The 16,015-nt window shown below is 34.2% G+C and overlaps 2 protein-coding genes across 2 annotated transcripts; one reads left to right on the top strand and one right to left on the bottom strand.

Moving 5' to 3' along the window:
• Positions 1-1,404: 1,404 nt before the first annotated feature.
• On the top strand, positions 1,405-7,254 carry LOC115918211. The gene is made up of 4 exons (XM_030977871.1): positions 1,405-1,463; positions 2,801-2,857; positions 4,497-4,631; positions 5,725-7,254. The coding sequence occupies exons 2-4, from the start codon at positions 2,803-2,805 to the stop codon at positions 6,045-6,047; spliced, it is 513 nt and encodes a 170-aa protein (XP_030833731.1). The 5' UTR covers positions 1,405-1,463; positions 2,801-2,802; the 3' UTR covers positions 6,048-7,254.
• Positions 7,255-12,120: 4,866 nt separating this feature from the next.
• On the bottom strand, positions 12,121-15,981 carry LOC105444763. Its single transcript, XM_030978631.1, has 5 exons — positions 15,807-15,981; positions 15,255-15,350; positions 14,727-14,780; positions 13,845-13,923; positions 12,121-13,036 (listed from the first exon to the last, which is right to left on the bottom strand). The coding sequence occupies exons 1-5, from the start codon at positions 15,979-15,981 to the stop codon at positions 12,226-12,228; spliced, it is 1,215 nt and encodes a 404-aa protein (XP_030834491.1). The 3' UTR covers positions 12,121-12,225.
• Between the last annotated feature and the right edge of the window lie 34 nt (positions 15,982-16,015).

Consider the following 16,015-nt stretch of genomic DNA (forward strand, 5'->3'; position numbering starts at 1 on the left):
ATGTAATACATTACTTTGCACCATACGTCTGACTATACTCCGAATCTTAAAGATTTCTTCTGTTTGATAGGTTAAGATTTGCATAAGAATGATAATTATTCTGTTGATAAACATGAAGCAAAGGCGAGCATCAGATTGAAATATCTTGCAAAGCATACCTTTTCCATATGCACAATGTAAAATTAACTTAAGCATAGCACTCGTCAGGCTGATGAATATGATACAGATAGCGTAAAGTTCGAAGGCCTCAACTGCATACTGATGTGATATTTGCATTAAAGACAATGATGGCCAATACAAAGAAACTAGGGCGCCTTTCAAGAAATTTATGGGCGGACAAAGAAGTGAACTCCCAATCAGTGACTTCTATCGTTTGAGAATGTTTACAGCTCATACAGCCCATGGGATGCACGCAACCAAATTGGAAAAGGACGCGAAGGAGCATCATTGAAAATATGTGTAACATGTTTTTGTCAAATATCATTAGCAATTGAAGCACAACAAACATGTTATGACCCAAACTGACATTTAGGCCCGACAAAAATGGCGCTAGATCGAAAATACACTTGATATAAACCTCCGATGAGAACAAACATGTATTTGTACAATCCCCTACCATATGTAACAATGATTTCAACATTTCATTGAGTATACAGTAAATGATTCAGATAACAGAAGGAGGCGAAAACCCGAAATGCATAGCTTGAGTTGGGAACGCCCAAAATAAGTTTATACAGTTACTGAGAGAAAATGTTAGGTATTATTATGAAAATTAGATATTGTTTAACAGAAAGTTGATAGGAAACAAAAAATGGTAAATGGAAGAAAAAGTAGGAAGAGAATTAGGTATAGGAACGCATGTTCACTTATAAAGACAACGTTAACTCAATTTCACATTCCCAGCCCTCCTGGGCTGTCTTGGGCTGTGCATGTGTCTACGATTACATCATTAAAATGACAAAGTACTATACAGTCTCAAAATATACAGCACGTACATAATATTTTAATTATCATGAACAAAAGGCAAAATAAACAAACAAACAGCAGCTTCATCCGACAACTTTGTCCTGGGGAATATATACCTAGCAACAGCAGAGGCGTGTACGTAAGTCTGGTAACAAGCCCTTTTTTGAATAGATATTTCTTCAAACATTAAGGAGGTCTGATGGAAATCAATTTCTGTCAGAAATATTATTAGCACAGATAAATTACATACATTCTAAAAATAGCGATGACAACTGTCAGCATTCCCGAGGTACGTGATTTACGTAACGTGCAAGACCATTGGTTGAAATTTCATGCTTTCGTTAAGGGCGTTTTCATCGCGCAGCGTTAAGTATTTAAATCGGTAGTATACTGATCACCGCGTCACTTGTGTCAGCAGCATCGTATTAAAACAACTTCATCTGTTCCCGCACTTCTTCTCTTTCTTACAACTGTCATTTGATATCAACAATTTGTCGGTAAGAAATGTACTTTCTTAGTATTACAATAGCCGGGATGAGAGTAAACGCCTGAATAACTACGTGAAATTTGAGAAATGATGTATTTCAAAAAGTCTTTGTCCTCAATCCAAAAAAAAGGCAATGACTTTGTTTTCGAAAAAAGAAACAGAGATATAAAATGTAGAAATAAAGTCGGAGGAAGAGGGAAATAGATAATAGATTAAATGCCATGATAGTTGAATATATATATATGTATATTATTATATGTATATACATATATACATGTTTATATAAATATATAATTATATTATATATACATAATATACATGTATGCGAGCAAAAGATGACGCAGGGTATTTATGTTAAAGCTTTCGTCACTCATCGGACTTCTTTAGAAATTATTTTAATACTTGGCACTTTTATTTTATGATTAGGCCTTATCACTTTTTGTTAAAGATACTATGTCCCTTTTGCACCCAACATCAGATTCTGTAGAACTTTGCATGAAATATGAATATGTCATGTATGTCCTATCTGTGAAATTTAAACGTTAGCAGTGTCCTAATATTCAAATTATGCAAGGAAATCTGTTTACTTGCTAAATTTCACTGTCAGACACTATTGAGTGAGTGACTGGCTTTTTTTCTTCTTTGGTAATAACATACATAAAATGAGCTGTAAATGAATCTTTGCGCTGCATAAAACGTACGACCATTCGGTACAAGGGTCTGAAAATCAGACTATTACTTACAGGCTCTATAGCTCTTAAGTCTATTCGACAACTAATAGTCGTTATTTTTCCACTTAAAGACATTTTCAAGCCCCCCTTTTTTATAGGAAAGTTCTAAATTAGTATTTACTTTCAAATGCTGATGGAATTTAACCTTTTCATTTTTTGGCCTGCAAACGGGACATAGTACTCTTAACACTACATAAACAAAGAAGAAGGGTACAAGTTATTTATAACTATGTATATATTACTATATAAGGTTTTTCTCACGCAGTTTCATTTGTTATAATGTCGTAGTACAACATTTGTTGTGGCTAACAATTACCTTGTAGTTTCAAAAATCGTAATTTCAAAGTTGTAATAAATAACAATAACAAATGCTCGATCTACACTCTCCAAGTTTGATAATCGACATCTCCGTTATTAAACAATATGAAAAGCTGACTTTGCTTTTGTTAAAAACCCTACTGTAACCTTAATAATAGTAATTTGTTACCTTTTAGCGAGAAACCTATTGCTTAAGTGGAATGTGAAAAGCTTCTCTTCATTGCAAATTTGCAATATCATACATATATTAAAAATACGTGATATTTATGATCTAAATCCTATCCTTTTTGTCTTTCAGCTATGAAGTCCTTCATCATCGGAGTATGTCTTCTCGCCTGCCTTTCTTTTGAAATTGGTAAGTTATCGTAAATATGATATATAATATATATGATATATATATATATAGGCCTAGGCCTACTGTGGTTTTAATGAATGTATGATATATATATATAATAATTGTTGTGGTTATTTTTCTCTTTATCTCTTCCTTTCTCTCTACCCCTTTCTATTACCCTCATCCGCCCTCTTGTTACCATTTCCCTATAGCTTCTTTGGTTATATTAAGTTTCTCTTTCTTTCTCTTTTTCCCCTTCCATTGGTCTCCATTTCCCCTCTCCCTTCTCTTGTTTTCGATATCCTTTCAATTTTCCCTTTTCCACTCGATATTTGTCTCCCCTCTTCGTATTCTCTCTTTCTTTAATCTTTACTAAACACTATTGGGTATCTAATGCGTTGTTGCGTTAGTATCGCTTTTGCGCTAAGTGCACTGCATTGAGTTACTATGTTGGATGATTATCATTACAACAAGAGAAAGGAAATCGTGATGAAGCCGTGCGGGTGAAAATTCGAAGTTTTAGACGTTTCACGGAATCATTTATTTATATCCAGCTTATAAAAACATTTTTCAATCAGTGATAAAGATCACTTTTCATCCTTTTAACAATGGTAGTAGAAAAAAGAAAAAGGATATCCTTCACATCAAATAATAAAATTGATCGATAAATTCGACATATTCCTTTGTACTCAATGTACATCAGAAAAGTAATTTAAAAAGTACCATCCACTTAACATAATTGTGTGCAGCTCGAATGAATTACATCGACCTTCACTTGCTGTAAAAAAGTTATTACTTAGCACTAAGTTAAAACTATTCTGGCAATCAATGATATAGGCCTTATCGTCATCAAGGCCGCTATATATAGGGACTCATTTCTAAAGATTTTACGATTGAGAAATTAATTATAGATCTACACCTCTAAAACGCTTTAATAATATCAGCTTAAGAATTGCTGTGATGTTCATACATGTAGTTCTCAGGTAAGAATTACTGCAATAAAAGAAGTAACATAATAAAGCTGATATTATAAGATGGTGTATAAGATGGTGTATTATAAGAGATGTAGGCCTATATAGTCTAGATGTATAATAAATTCCCAGCCGTAAAATATTAAGAAATGAGTCCCTATATAGTCCCTTATGTGTGGAGGGGGGAGTGTGTGTGCGTGCGTAATGATGTATTCTCTTTTGTGATTCTACTGACAGGATGTTTATTAGATTTATTAAAAGGAAATATATAGATCAATAATTTGATTCCAATTTTCTTTTCTTTTTTATTGTTTGTGCATAACCAACATTGTAATATTCAATTTAAGAATTAAGGATTGCTTAGACATGCACGGTAAACAGGGAAAGAAAACCACCGCGTTAAAAAAATGTAAATAAATAATAATAATAATAATAATGGCACCTGCGCGCAAACAAAAACCCTATTTAGTGAGCTCTGTGTCATGAGATACATAAATGTGAAGCGCATGACACTTATGTCATTATTTGAAGGAGAAAAAAAAAAAGATTATTAAAAAAAAAAAATCCGCCGCGGTTTACCCCTTCATATAATCTGAAGACAAATTATGCATCTATACAAAATGTATACCGAATACTTGTTGCTTAATTATTCACTGTTTATTCCTGTAATATCTTTTTCTTCCAATTAGGCCAGGCCCTCGAGTGCTACTCTTGTGGCTCTTTTGAATACCAAAGTGTCGACCTTGGTACTTGTGGAGCCGATACTCTTGCAAAAACAACTTGTGAAACCAATACAACCAAATGTGCAAAGGTAGAGCTTGCAGGTAAATCGACGTAAAAGAATTTTCAAAGAAAAACACTGGGGGTGTTCCTCAAAGATTCTAAGTCAAACTTAACTCTAAGTTGGACTTAAATATTATGGTGAGCCATTTGTAGCATTATAATGAAATATGTTCAAAAGCAAAATTCAAATATTTTAGGCTTTTCATAAATTCCACATCAAGAAAATGAAATCTCCTCGATAATAGAAATTATGAATGATTTGAATCAACATTTTACTCCTTTTAAAATAACTTTCACAAAATATTTTCAAGGATGCTAACGGCTTTCCATATTTGTTAAGTCCAACTAAGAGATAAGTTCAACTAGGATCTTTGTGAAACACCCCCTGGTCTCCTAACTCTTTCTCACCTCCCACTATAAATCGTGAAAATATGATTTATTCTTAAAAGAAAAAGTGTTTATCTTCTCAGAACTTTGTTGATCAATGTAAAGAGTCATCGAGGGATCTGATGATGTGGATACTGTACTTTGCCCCTTAGGGCAGGCGCGTACACAGGGGGGGGGGGGGGGGGGGGGGTTAAACCCCCCCTTTGGTAATTTTTTGTGTGTAAACCCCCCTAAATTTCCCTAAACCCCCCCCCCCCTTTTGGATTTTTTTATTTTTTTTTTAATTAAAGATAATAATAATAATAATAATACACAAAAAAAAAAAAGTGTCCTCTTACCCCCCCCCAATTTTAATGTTATTATTATAATCATTATTAGTAGTATTATTATTATTACTTTTACTACTAATATCATTACTATTTTTTAGTATTTTTAGTAGTAGTATCATCAACGTTGCTGCGAAATATAATTGTCATAGTTTTTATATTTTTGTTATTATTATCGTTTAAGGTATTATCATCAAAGATATTGATATTAATGCTATTACTACTACTACTACTACTACTACTACTATACTATACTATTTATACTACTCCTACGACTACTAAAAATACTGCTATTACTCTTTTTATTGTTACTATAAATATTTTTTATTGATATCATTATCATTATCATTATTGTTATTAATACCGATATCATGATCATCAACATTATATTACAATCTTCTTCCTAATCCCCTAAATTTAGGCAATTTGGATGGGGCCCTGAGTTCTGAGACCTTTACGTTCACCCTTCGAGGTTGTACGGACGTTGCGGCCACTACCAGCATGGATGGATGTTCCAAAGAGTCCGCCAAAGCCGATGAAATCTTGGAGGATGTTGGTGTGGTAGGTTTCTCCCAAGCTCAGTACGATCTCTTCAAGTTGGCCACTGGAACCAACCCCACGTATTCCAGCGTGGCTGCCTGCACCTGTACCGATGAACTCTGTAACAGTGCAGGAGGCCTTCAGGCGAGCTTTGTGGTTATATCTGTGTCTCTTGTAATGGCGGTCTTCGCTAAAGTCATGTAAACTCCCACCCAATCATCAGATTTCTGGCTGAATGAGCTTAAATAAAGTACGATCACCGCTGTATTCATGCAGACGAGTGGACATCCACCCTTTGGTCCCTAATATCTCTCCCAAGTCTGTAATTTAATGATTTTTTTTCCCCTTTCCAAAGCTAGCATGGTCCTCAAACTATCTTGCTTTAATCAATTAAGCAAACAAAACTTTGGTTTGACTTATTCCTGTCAAACCCAATTTATTCAAAAGCACTAAAGCGCTTTCTGATATGATTTTTGCAAAGTTTCCCCATTTAATCACCAAACACTCCAATTTTATACCAATTTTATTGTTATATGCTTTTTTGGGGCCTGTTTTTATGCTTGCTTTGCCCAATTTGTTTTGTTATTCTTCTCATTATTCTCTACAGTCAACAAAATATTAAATGTTAAAGTTTATTTCTTTATCTAATCCATTATTTTAAACATGATATATCAGGTTTTGGACAACATTAATGTATTATCTTTTATATCTATATGGTTTATATCAATAAAACTCGAAATCTTGCCGTAATGCTCCCCAGAACCAAGGAGGATATTCGCCAGAACAGTGTAGAACGCGCACTATATATAGTGTAGGAAATAGAAATTGTATCCAATCATATGGGTAACAATGATTACATGTAAAGAGGTGAGAAAATGTAGTAATAAGCGTTATAGAAATGCGATTATCATTATTATTTTCATTATCTGATTTTGTACTGTTTCGATATGTTCTTAATGTGTTAAAGTGTTAAATAATTTGTAAGTGTTAAATCAGTACGATTGTTCTCCATGAAAAATTCAAGTTTTCAATGGCATGCACGGACTTAATTCCATAGAGTGACCTTTACACAAAGCAGAAATATTTAAATTTATATGTGCGGCTATATGAAGGACAGAATCTTATGTGGACTTAAGATATATGTTTGGACGTCGCGCAATAAATTGCTTAAATGAGTAAATTGTGAATTGCAGTGACAGTAAACAAATGTTCAAGTCATGTAAAGTAGAAATTCCAGTAAGCTTGTTGCTAAGTGGTAGTGTACTATGTCTTACTTATATGTTCTTTTGTATTTTCTGACTATCAACTTTTGACTGGCTGAATCGTATAATAATTAATTTTGTATGAATTTTTTCCCGAATTTTATTGAATAAAAAGGAAAACCCTACACATTAAAGTGATAATAGTCAAATCTGTTGTTATTCCTTCTCCAAATCCACCTCGGGCAAATAGTGAATTTCAAAATGAAAACATAACTGTTTTTACTGTACCAATACAAAAATCCACCTCAGGCAAATCCTTCACCTTTTGAAATGTGCGAAAATTTACCAAGACGTATTAGGTAATCCGAACATGATATCAATGTGATATACACTGTCGCTCATATAGTTGGAATATTTTTTTACCCCAATTTATGGAATTATTTTGACAATGATTTATTACTAATAGATCTAGATAATAGTATACATTCTCAGATTTTATTGAATAATAATTTGCCAGTGTTTAAGAAGACGGTTCCATGTAACTTAGCATTTGCTATTTCTCTTGTGCATACACAAAATGCTATCGAGTTTATATTAGCTAAAATTAATGTGTGTTTAAAACGGGCAGGGCATGGCAAAAAAATTGTCACGACGACCGGGTAAACATTATTTAATTGATCAGTCCATGTCACTAAGGTTACAGCAAACTTACATTGGTAGGGCATACAAAAACGTGAATCACCTTCACATTATATGCATACAAATTACAAGAACAGACTCGTGCATGTTTCATTGCAAACCCAATCACATACACACACAAAATAACATTGAAATATCCAGCACTTGCATGAGCAGGCCTAAAATATGAGGAGTTTCAGATGAGACACGCGAAGAGTATAATGAGAATTATGAAATAGTAATAGTGAATATATAATAATAATAATAAAGAGCATTATAATAATTATGATAATAATAGGAACAGTCCCTTCTGATTAATTTGGATTAACCCTGAAGTTCAGGCATTATGAAGAGTTAATCAAGAGGAGACAAAGAAGACGAAAGATTCGATTGCGTCAACTCTGTTTGTTTCTACGGCAGGCAGCCAGTGCAAACATTACTTTAAACAAAGCAAATTTTGTTATTCCTGGCTCATTTTTCCTGATTGAGGTGTCATATGAAAGGGCAGAAAATGAACTGTCTCGAAATGTGTTTTTTCTGTTCTGAAATTCAGATACCATCCGCCAAATTTGTTTTGGTTTCCTCTCTTTAAATTGTTTTTCATCACTCATACGTAATATGAAAATGCATCATATGAGTTGCATCAAACGAAAGAGGAGGATCTAAGCTTTACAAATATGTGTCATTTATCAATTTTGATTATGATTAAGTTATGATAAAACATCGTTCTCGGTTTCGTTTTTCATGGGACGCACTGTATATATATTTGGTCAGGTGGTGCCAGGGCTGTAAAGTAAATTCATTTAAGAAAACTAAACAAAATGTTTCAGAATTCCTAAATTAAAAGGCTTTTTTTTTAGTCTTCTTTTTTTTTTTAGCTCTGTACTCTTCAATTGCATTACTTTTTTCTCATGTATTAATCATAAATAATGATAATCATCAGATGATTATCACACCTTATGGAAAATAGATTTGGTCCGTTTCTTAGTCTATTGCAACAGCGTTGGGAACGTCGATACCTGTTGGTATGGATTAAGGGTGGAAAATAAAATTGTTACTGAACAAAATGAATAAATGGAATGGTAATATACGAATTATGGCTAACAGGAACGAGTAATAATAGTGAGATGGACCTACTATTCCTATTTTTAATATATCCTATGTTTCCTCATTATACAATATCTAAGAAGACTAGACTAATTTCAAACAATATCTCCCCAAAAGAAATTCCATTCATTCCTGGATGAGCACTTCAAATTGGCAACTAGGCCTGGTTGCTGCAGAAAAAGTTATGTAATTAGATATACGTCATCATTAAGGTATACCACTTTTAATACAAAATTTGGCTAATTCTAGAAACATTAAAAAGTGTACATTGATGGTTGTAAAAGAGCAAAATATCTATACAATTCTAATAAAATATTCTGAAACTAATAATACATGCTTTTAAGGAGTATTTATTTTTAAAGGGGTCCGACATTCAAAATATGTATCGATATTAGAAAACATAAATACGACATTCACATCGAATTGGCAATATTTATAAAATACGTCTCAATGGTATTGAGAAACTTCATAACACACTTTAGGTAAGATTTAGATACGGATTAGGTAAAAGCGGAAACATGCACATTGCACATTAGGAACGCGGATTGAATCGCCTGCCTCAGGTATCCCTCTGTTTACGATTATCTCTCCTTCATTAAGGACTTTTAGATTTGCGTGGACTGATACGTGTGACGTACATTCAAGGCAGTGCATTAAAAGGACGTCGATCATAGCAATCCCCATTGTCTTCGTGCGAATCTAAATGTCCCTATTATCACTTAGATATCACGTAAGTATGTTCACTTATGCATTGTGACATTTTAGATTTTAATTTCTTCATTTTGTTCATACTTTATGTTTTTTTTTTACATTCTATATTTATAATACCAATGTTAAACATTCCTTTGGATCCGTGGTAATTTTCTTGTTGTAAACAGATTTGAAAATGCTGCCGGTTTTTGACCAATCAGATGGCTAGATTTCTAAATAATACATTTATATAACACTATTTACCTTTGGGTTGAATAAAATAGTTGAATAATCTAGACAAAATGTCGATAAGTGTTTGCAAATAGATGCAAATTTACACAGAGCTGTAGGGGTTGGGGCAACAAAGGAATACAAAAGCAGGAGTTCATTAAAAAAAAAACGTCTGTTTATTCCCAAGTCAGTAATACAATACAGTGGCTCACCCACACTTGAACTTCAAGCAAACATTTTTTCACGATCAAAATCCTTAAAATACGAAATTTAGGGGGAAACTGACCATGATCATCTTCTTTTTTGGGGGGAGTATGAATCAATTTGCTTTGGGCCATCTATGTGGGAATGATGCACAAATATTTGACACACATAACCGTCTACGACTTTAATGGATAAATTGAATAAGAATATAGGTCCAACTTATTTTTTTTTAAAAGTTACTGGGCTATAATCTGAGGGCCTCATTTTAGCTCTTTTAGTCTTATTTCAGGGTAATTCAATGGAGTTTTCCTAAATAATATTATTACATTAAAGATATTCTTATGTTGGGGGAAGGCGTTTATCCCCCGTCATTATGAAAGAAACGATAACATATGACGCGGTCGTACTTCTTGGTTTCTTCCTTTATTTGGGACGCTTTCGTGATCCTTGTCAGGACTCCGAGACTACGAAACACACTTAATTAGTTAGATGAAAAAATAGTTGAACTCATTAAAAAAGTGGACACTCTTAATTGCATAAAGTTTTTCATAATGAACGTAAATTTGAACAAATTATTGAAAATTTATTGCATTTTCTTATTTAAAAAAAAATATTTGTGGGAACTGCCCCCTATTCTAGCCCCCGCTGCGTACAGTCATGGTTCAGTGACAAAGCAATGACCTCGTAACTGTGAGGCCCCAGGATCAAAACCGTGTCGATGTGCTACATTAGTGCCCTTTTGTGAGGCGTACTGTCCTCATTACTGTCATTTATGATTTAAGGGCGTAGGTCCCCTAGTTGATAAGCTAAGTAGCAAACACATGCTTTAGCCAGCACGCACAACACACATTGGCAAATCATTATTCAATACAATCTGAGAATGTATACTATTATCTAGATCTAACAGGTATAAATTATTTTAAAAATAATTCCATAAATTGGGGTAAAACAAAAATATTCCAACTATATGAGCGACAGTGTATGATCAAGTTTAGAACTTTCATGCTTATATGGGCACATTCATTTAAACAGTTAGAATGTCTGATTAAGAAAATTGCAAAAATAGACCAAGTAACAATTCAAATTTAAATGAACGTGTGCATGTGTAAAACAAATTGCTTAACGATAAAAACAAAGAGACAATGAAGGATTTAGTTCTGGATGTCAACTATATTCTCGGGACAATTTAGTTTTGACAAGCACAGTCGAGATGCCTGTCCTTTCCACCCAGGGTCGTGGACGAGCCATAGGATACTTGCAATGCTCATCATATATTTGAATGGCCAGATGCCTCATTTTGTGTAACTATGCAGAGACTCGCTTATTGTTAACTGGGTATCCTCAATTGTGCATAAATGGTATGATTATAAATGCGTATCATCCTAAAATGATTAATTTATGTTTATTTTGATGTATGCAAGATAATTTTATATTAAAAATTTATTTGAAAATCCCCTTTTTCAATGATGAGTGTATAAATCTATACATGTATCAATGTATTGACAATAACAGTAGACAAACGTATTTACACTTTATTTACACTGAATTCTTTATTCCAAAATCAAAGGGAAAGTGGTACAAATACATCATAACCATACAGACATATATCACAATATAGCATACATGACCAATAACAATGCAATGGATTGACCAAAGCAGGGCATAACATTTAAACATTGAAAATACAGATTGTAAAGATTATATATTTCTGTGTTATCTGTATATGTTGATCTATACCGGTCGTACTCAATGGAAGAGCAATACTCGTTATTGAAAGGGCCACCCTGTATAAAGAAGACTTGAATAAATAGGTATAGTATTTTTTTCAGGCGCACTGTACTTATGTTTAAGCCTGATGCATGCAAAGAATATATTCCAATATCCCGTATATATCGTTTAATGAATGTATTGGAAATGTTGGTGACGAATATAAATGATATAGTATTTTTTTTCAGGCACACTGTACTTATGTTTAAGCCTGATGCATGCAAAGAATATATTCCAATATCCCGCATATATCGTTTAATGAATGTATTGGAAATGTTGGTGACGAATATAAATGATAATGTGTGTAATCGTCACGTTTACTGACTAGGTTTAATGACAATATCATGGTATTATATATATATATATATATATATATATATATATATATATTTGTGTACTTAACAAAATTCTCAGTTAATTTCATTGAACTAAAAGCTTTTTATTAGTATCTGTAAAATAACTTATATACATGTATATTGTCATGGCAATCGAGGGTTGCGAAGTTACTTCATGTTATATAACTCATTATCAGCCAGATAATCTGGAACGTCATGATATTCGGCGTTCTGGTAGACCGTTCCGCCTTCACGGCCCACGTGACCTGTGACGTCAGAGGCGGAGTACAAAGCATTGTCGATCATGCTGTCATTGTCCTCCTCAAATATCACCTCCTGGCCATTTTCCTCGACCTCTTGGTACGTTGCATCATCAGGAGAAAGGGCATACAACTCGTTATCAACCATACCATCGTTAGGGGCGCTGTTCATTTCAGTCTGCAAATTAGGGGAGTCTTTGAGGTCAATGCCAGTTTTTTCATACATTTGGTGTCTATCACTTCCGTCGGTTTCTCCGTACAGTTCATTCTCCACCATTTGGCTTTGAGATTTATCGACCCGCCCATATGTCGGAATGGACTTGGATAAAGCCCCTTCAAGTTGTACATTCGGGATCGGCAAATCATCAGTGACGACATACCTCGCAGCAACCCCAAGCAACTGCACGTTCGGCGTGCCATCTCGAGACCCTTGTCCTGACGCCGACTCATTTGCTCCATAGAGAGCGTTTTCCACTATATCTGCGCCAACAAATTGAGTCTCATCTTCAGATGGCGCGTTTCTTGTTTCTGGTTCTGATTGGACAATCACATTCACGTGACCATTCCCCGTGGTGTCTCCTGCAAAGGCCCTATTGTCTGTTCCTGCTGTTGTCACAGGCTTTCTATTGTCGACTATGGAATAATTGTTTGCCTCTGGCTTTAAATCCTGTTCATTTCCTAAGATCATCTCTTGGCCATTTTTCGAACTAGGTCTTTTTCTAACGAAGGGATAAAAGAGAAACATAGACATCTATTGTTCAGCAATGAGAAAGCCATCATTGTTCCTCTCATTACAATGGCTATCGAGATAAAAGGTTAGTGCATATTTGGCAATTATTTATTAAACTTTATCCAGATTAACGAAACAAAGATTAAATCATGAGTAAAAGTGATAGAATAAGACTGGAAATATTGCTATATCGAATGAGATTAACGTGAAAGTAAATCTATAAACAAAATTGAAATTAGTGGATAAAAATGACATGAAGTATATTTTTCGTCGAAGGTGAATCAAGGGGCTTCGCGCCATCTACGAGAGAAATATGCTCAGGGGTTTGACAAATAAGCTAGGCCTAATTTCTCATATGAAATAATGCTACATCGAATCAGAATAAAGAACATAAGTCCTTTACGACCTGTCAATTTTTTTTATAGCTTTCTTCAACTAATTATCGGAATTTTGATTTTGATCCACGAAAGGTATTATCTTTCATTATGCTTGTCTCAGATGAAGACATGTCGAAAGATATTTTGATATTGGTATTTGAATAAGACGAGTTTTCTCCGTGGCTAAGATAATAAGTTCTTTAGTGTAAACGGAATGAACCCACCCCCCCCCAAAAAAAAGGTAATACCTGGTTACCATATTGCAATTCAACTAATCCAACAAAAAAGGGTAATTTTCTCAATGTCATGTATTAGTGTACATTAAAAAAGTGTGACGCGATTCAGAATAAGAAGAAAAGTGGCAAATCATTAGAAATAGAACAGATATTACGGTGTTTCGAGTTTTGGCTTTTTACCTACCTTTTTCTGGCAAGAGCAACAGCTAAGATGAGCAATATAATGACAATCAGAGTCGCTGAAATACCTCCAGCAATGGCAGCTTGATAATAGGAGAAAGTGAGAGAAATGGATACAAAAGAAATAAAATCACTATTCATACGTGGCCTAATATTTAGCTTCTGAAGACCAACTATACACAATGAATACGTCATTTTTACCCTAATATAGTAAAGAATATAACATCAAGCTTATATTTATACATAAAAAACGGGCGAAGCAAAATAACAAATGACCCATTAAACTTTCAAATTAAATATTCCTTATATTATTATTTGATTTTAAAACTTACTACGATAATGGTGTAAAAAGATCGAAAATTGGGTTCTTGTAAGTGCTCGTACCCATTACGAATACACTGCTTATGGTGCAGAAGTACAGCTATTCGGTATGTCAAAGTAGGCTACAAACAGACGAAAATAGCAATGTTATTTGCAACAACAAAAACAACAATATGACTAATACCACTTCTACTACTAAAGTTATGGTTTTAAATAGCGCTTTGTTCATCTTAATATCTCTAAGTCCTTTAAATAAATATGATTTCTTCCTACCAGTTCCCAGCTGCTACTCTTTTTTAAATTTCGAAATGTGGCAATTTTGGTTTAATTTGTGCTAGATTTTCACACAGAAATTCCGGAAATACTTGAGAAAAAAAAATGGAGAAAATGTTATGTGAATATTTAATATAATAAACTAATGGTGTGGAGTAGACCATGCATTCTGTGTAGTCTCAGAGCTTAGACACTCTGTTACACACACCGACTGACAATGGTTTGTACAAACTGTGCTGATGTAATTAACCAACTCTGACCACATTCTTGATAATGTTTTAATCACACTTACCAACATTTGGCTTGGGCTGCGGCTCACCTTCAGAAGGCTGTGTAGATATTTCACCTATCCGACGATATTAAGTAAACAGAATTTGAATATGTTAATATATTAAGTGCTTTGGGGGGATTGTACAACAAATGTATGAGCCCTTACACTTCCCCAGGACCGCCAGGACCTGTACTTGCGACATGATTGCAAAGGCTGGAGTGAAATTAGTTCAAAACCCTTCTGTATATACAAAAGATATCATGTTCGGATATTGTCATACATCATGTAAATTGTCAAATGAAATGTTCACTCATTTAAAATAGGTGATGGATAATGCTAGTGAAATCGACCTAGGTTGGCTTTACGAAAGTCTTTTCGATCGTGTTTTTTTAAATTTCTTTTTATCAGTCCTTATCTGTCATCCCTAGTTGAGACCTCATTTCTCCTATACACATCTTCTTCTTTTTTTTTAGATATAAATGACTTTTCTCAATGTTCATAGTGGAACAAAATTCATACTCAGGGACACAATCCCGATTTCATATTTACCTGCCGAAGGAGAAGGAGAAGTAGACGACAAAGCATCAGGTTTAGAAGACGTACTCAAGGGGCCAGTTTGGGGCTCTGTAGGTGGTGTTGTCATAGCTGCAATAAGTTAAAGGTGACGCACATACCTAAGTTCAGAAGCACCATTTTGTTATAAGATTTTTAAAAGACTCGGGGATACTTAAACAGGGTAAAAAGGACATTTATGTAATGTAACCGGCTTTGTGGAATGCCTCGATACGAATTATTTAATTAGGCTTGTATTCTTGTATCTCAATAGTCAGAATGCAAAGTGCATATATGAGTTTATGACGTATGTCTAGGCCAGTCTTTAAGTGTTAAGTGTCTAACCAATCTAGCAACAATCTAGCAGCAACAACAATTTCTGAAAGAGCCTTAGGTGACTTATTCTGAGTTAAGAAACCTATTATCAATAAACAGATGCTAATTTTCTACCACAAATGTTCTCTCAGCCAATCAAATGCCATGATTTCAATAGCTTATCAAAGTTATTGTAACTTGTTTTGGGCACTTAAAGGATAAGATTATACGTACCAAAACAGGTAAAATTCGGATTGCTCCACGTCCCATCGGCCTGGCAGTTACTAACAGGGGAAGCATCGGGAAGGTATGCCGGTGAGCAGGTATAGACAGCTACTCCTCGATACTCCTGTGATGTAACGGTCACGTCGGTAGCATTGTCCACTTCAAAAGTGTTATTTGGACACATGACGGCTTAAGATGAAAGGGATGAAAAAGGTTTT

Source organism: Strongylocentrotus purpuratus, unplaced genomic scaffold, assembly GCF_000002235.5.
Source record: "Strongylocentrotus purpuratus isolate Spur 01 unplaced genomic scaffold, Spur_5.0 spur5_scaffold_1, whole genome shotgun sequence".
Classification (NCBI taxonomy): Eukaryota; Metazoa; Echinodermata; class Echinoidea; order Camarodonta; family Strongylocentrotidae; genus Strongylocentrotus; species Strongylocentrotus purpuratus.

Coding starts and splice junctions, on each gene's coding strand:
- LOC115918211 (XM_030977871.1), top strand. CDS start 2,803: ATGAAGTCCTTCATCATCGGAGTATGTCTTCTCGCCTGCCTTTCTTTT. Junction 2,858..4,496: donor CTGCCTTTCTTTTGAAATTG/GTAAGTTATCGT, acceptor TCTTCCAATTAG/GCCAGGCCCTCGAGTGCTAC. Junction 4,632..5,724: donor TGCAAAGGTAGAGCTTGCAG/GTAAATCGACGT, acceptor CCCTAAATTTAG/GCAATTTGGATGGGGCCCTG.
- LOC105444763 (XM_030978631.1), bottom strand. CDS start 15,981: ATGTGTCCAAATAACACTTTTGAAGTGGACAATGCTACCGACGTGACC. Junction 14,781..15,254: donor TTCTCCTTCTCCTTCGGCAG/GTAAATATGAAA, acceptor ATCGTCGGATAG/GTGAAATATCTACACAGCCT. Junction 13,924..14,726: donor GCAGCCCAAGCCAAATGTTG/GTAAGTGTGATT, acceptor CCTATTATCAAG/CTGCCATTGCTGGAGGTATT.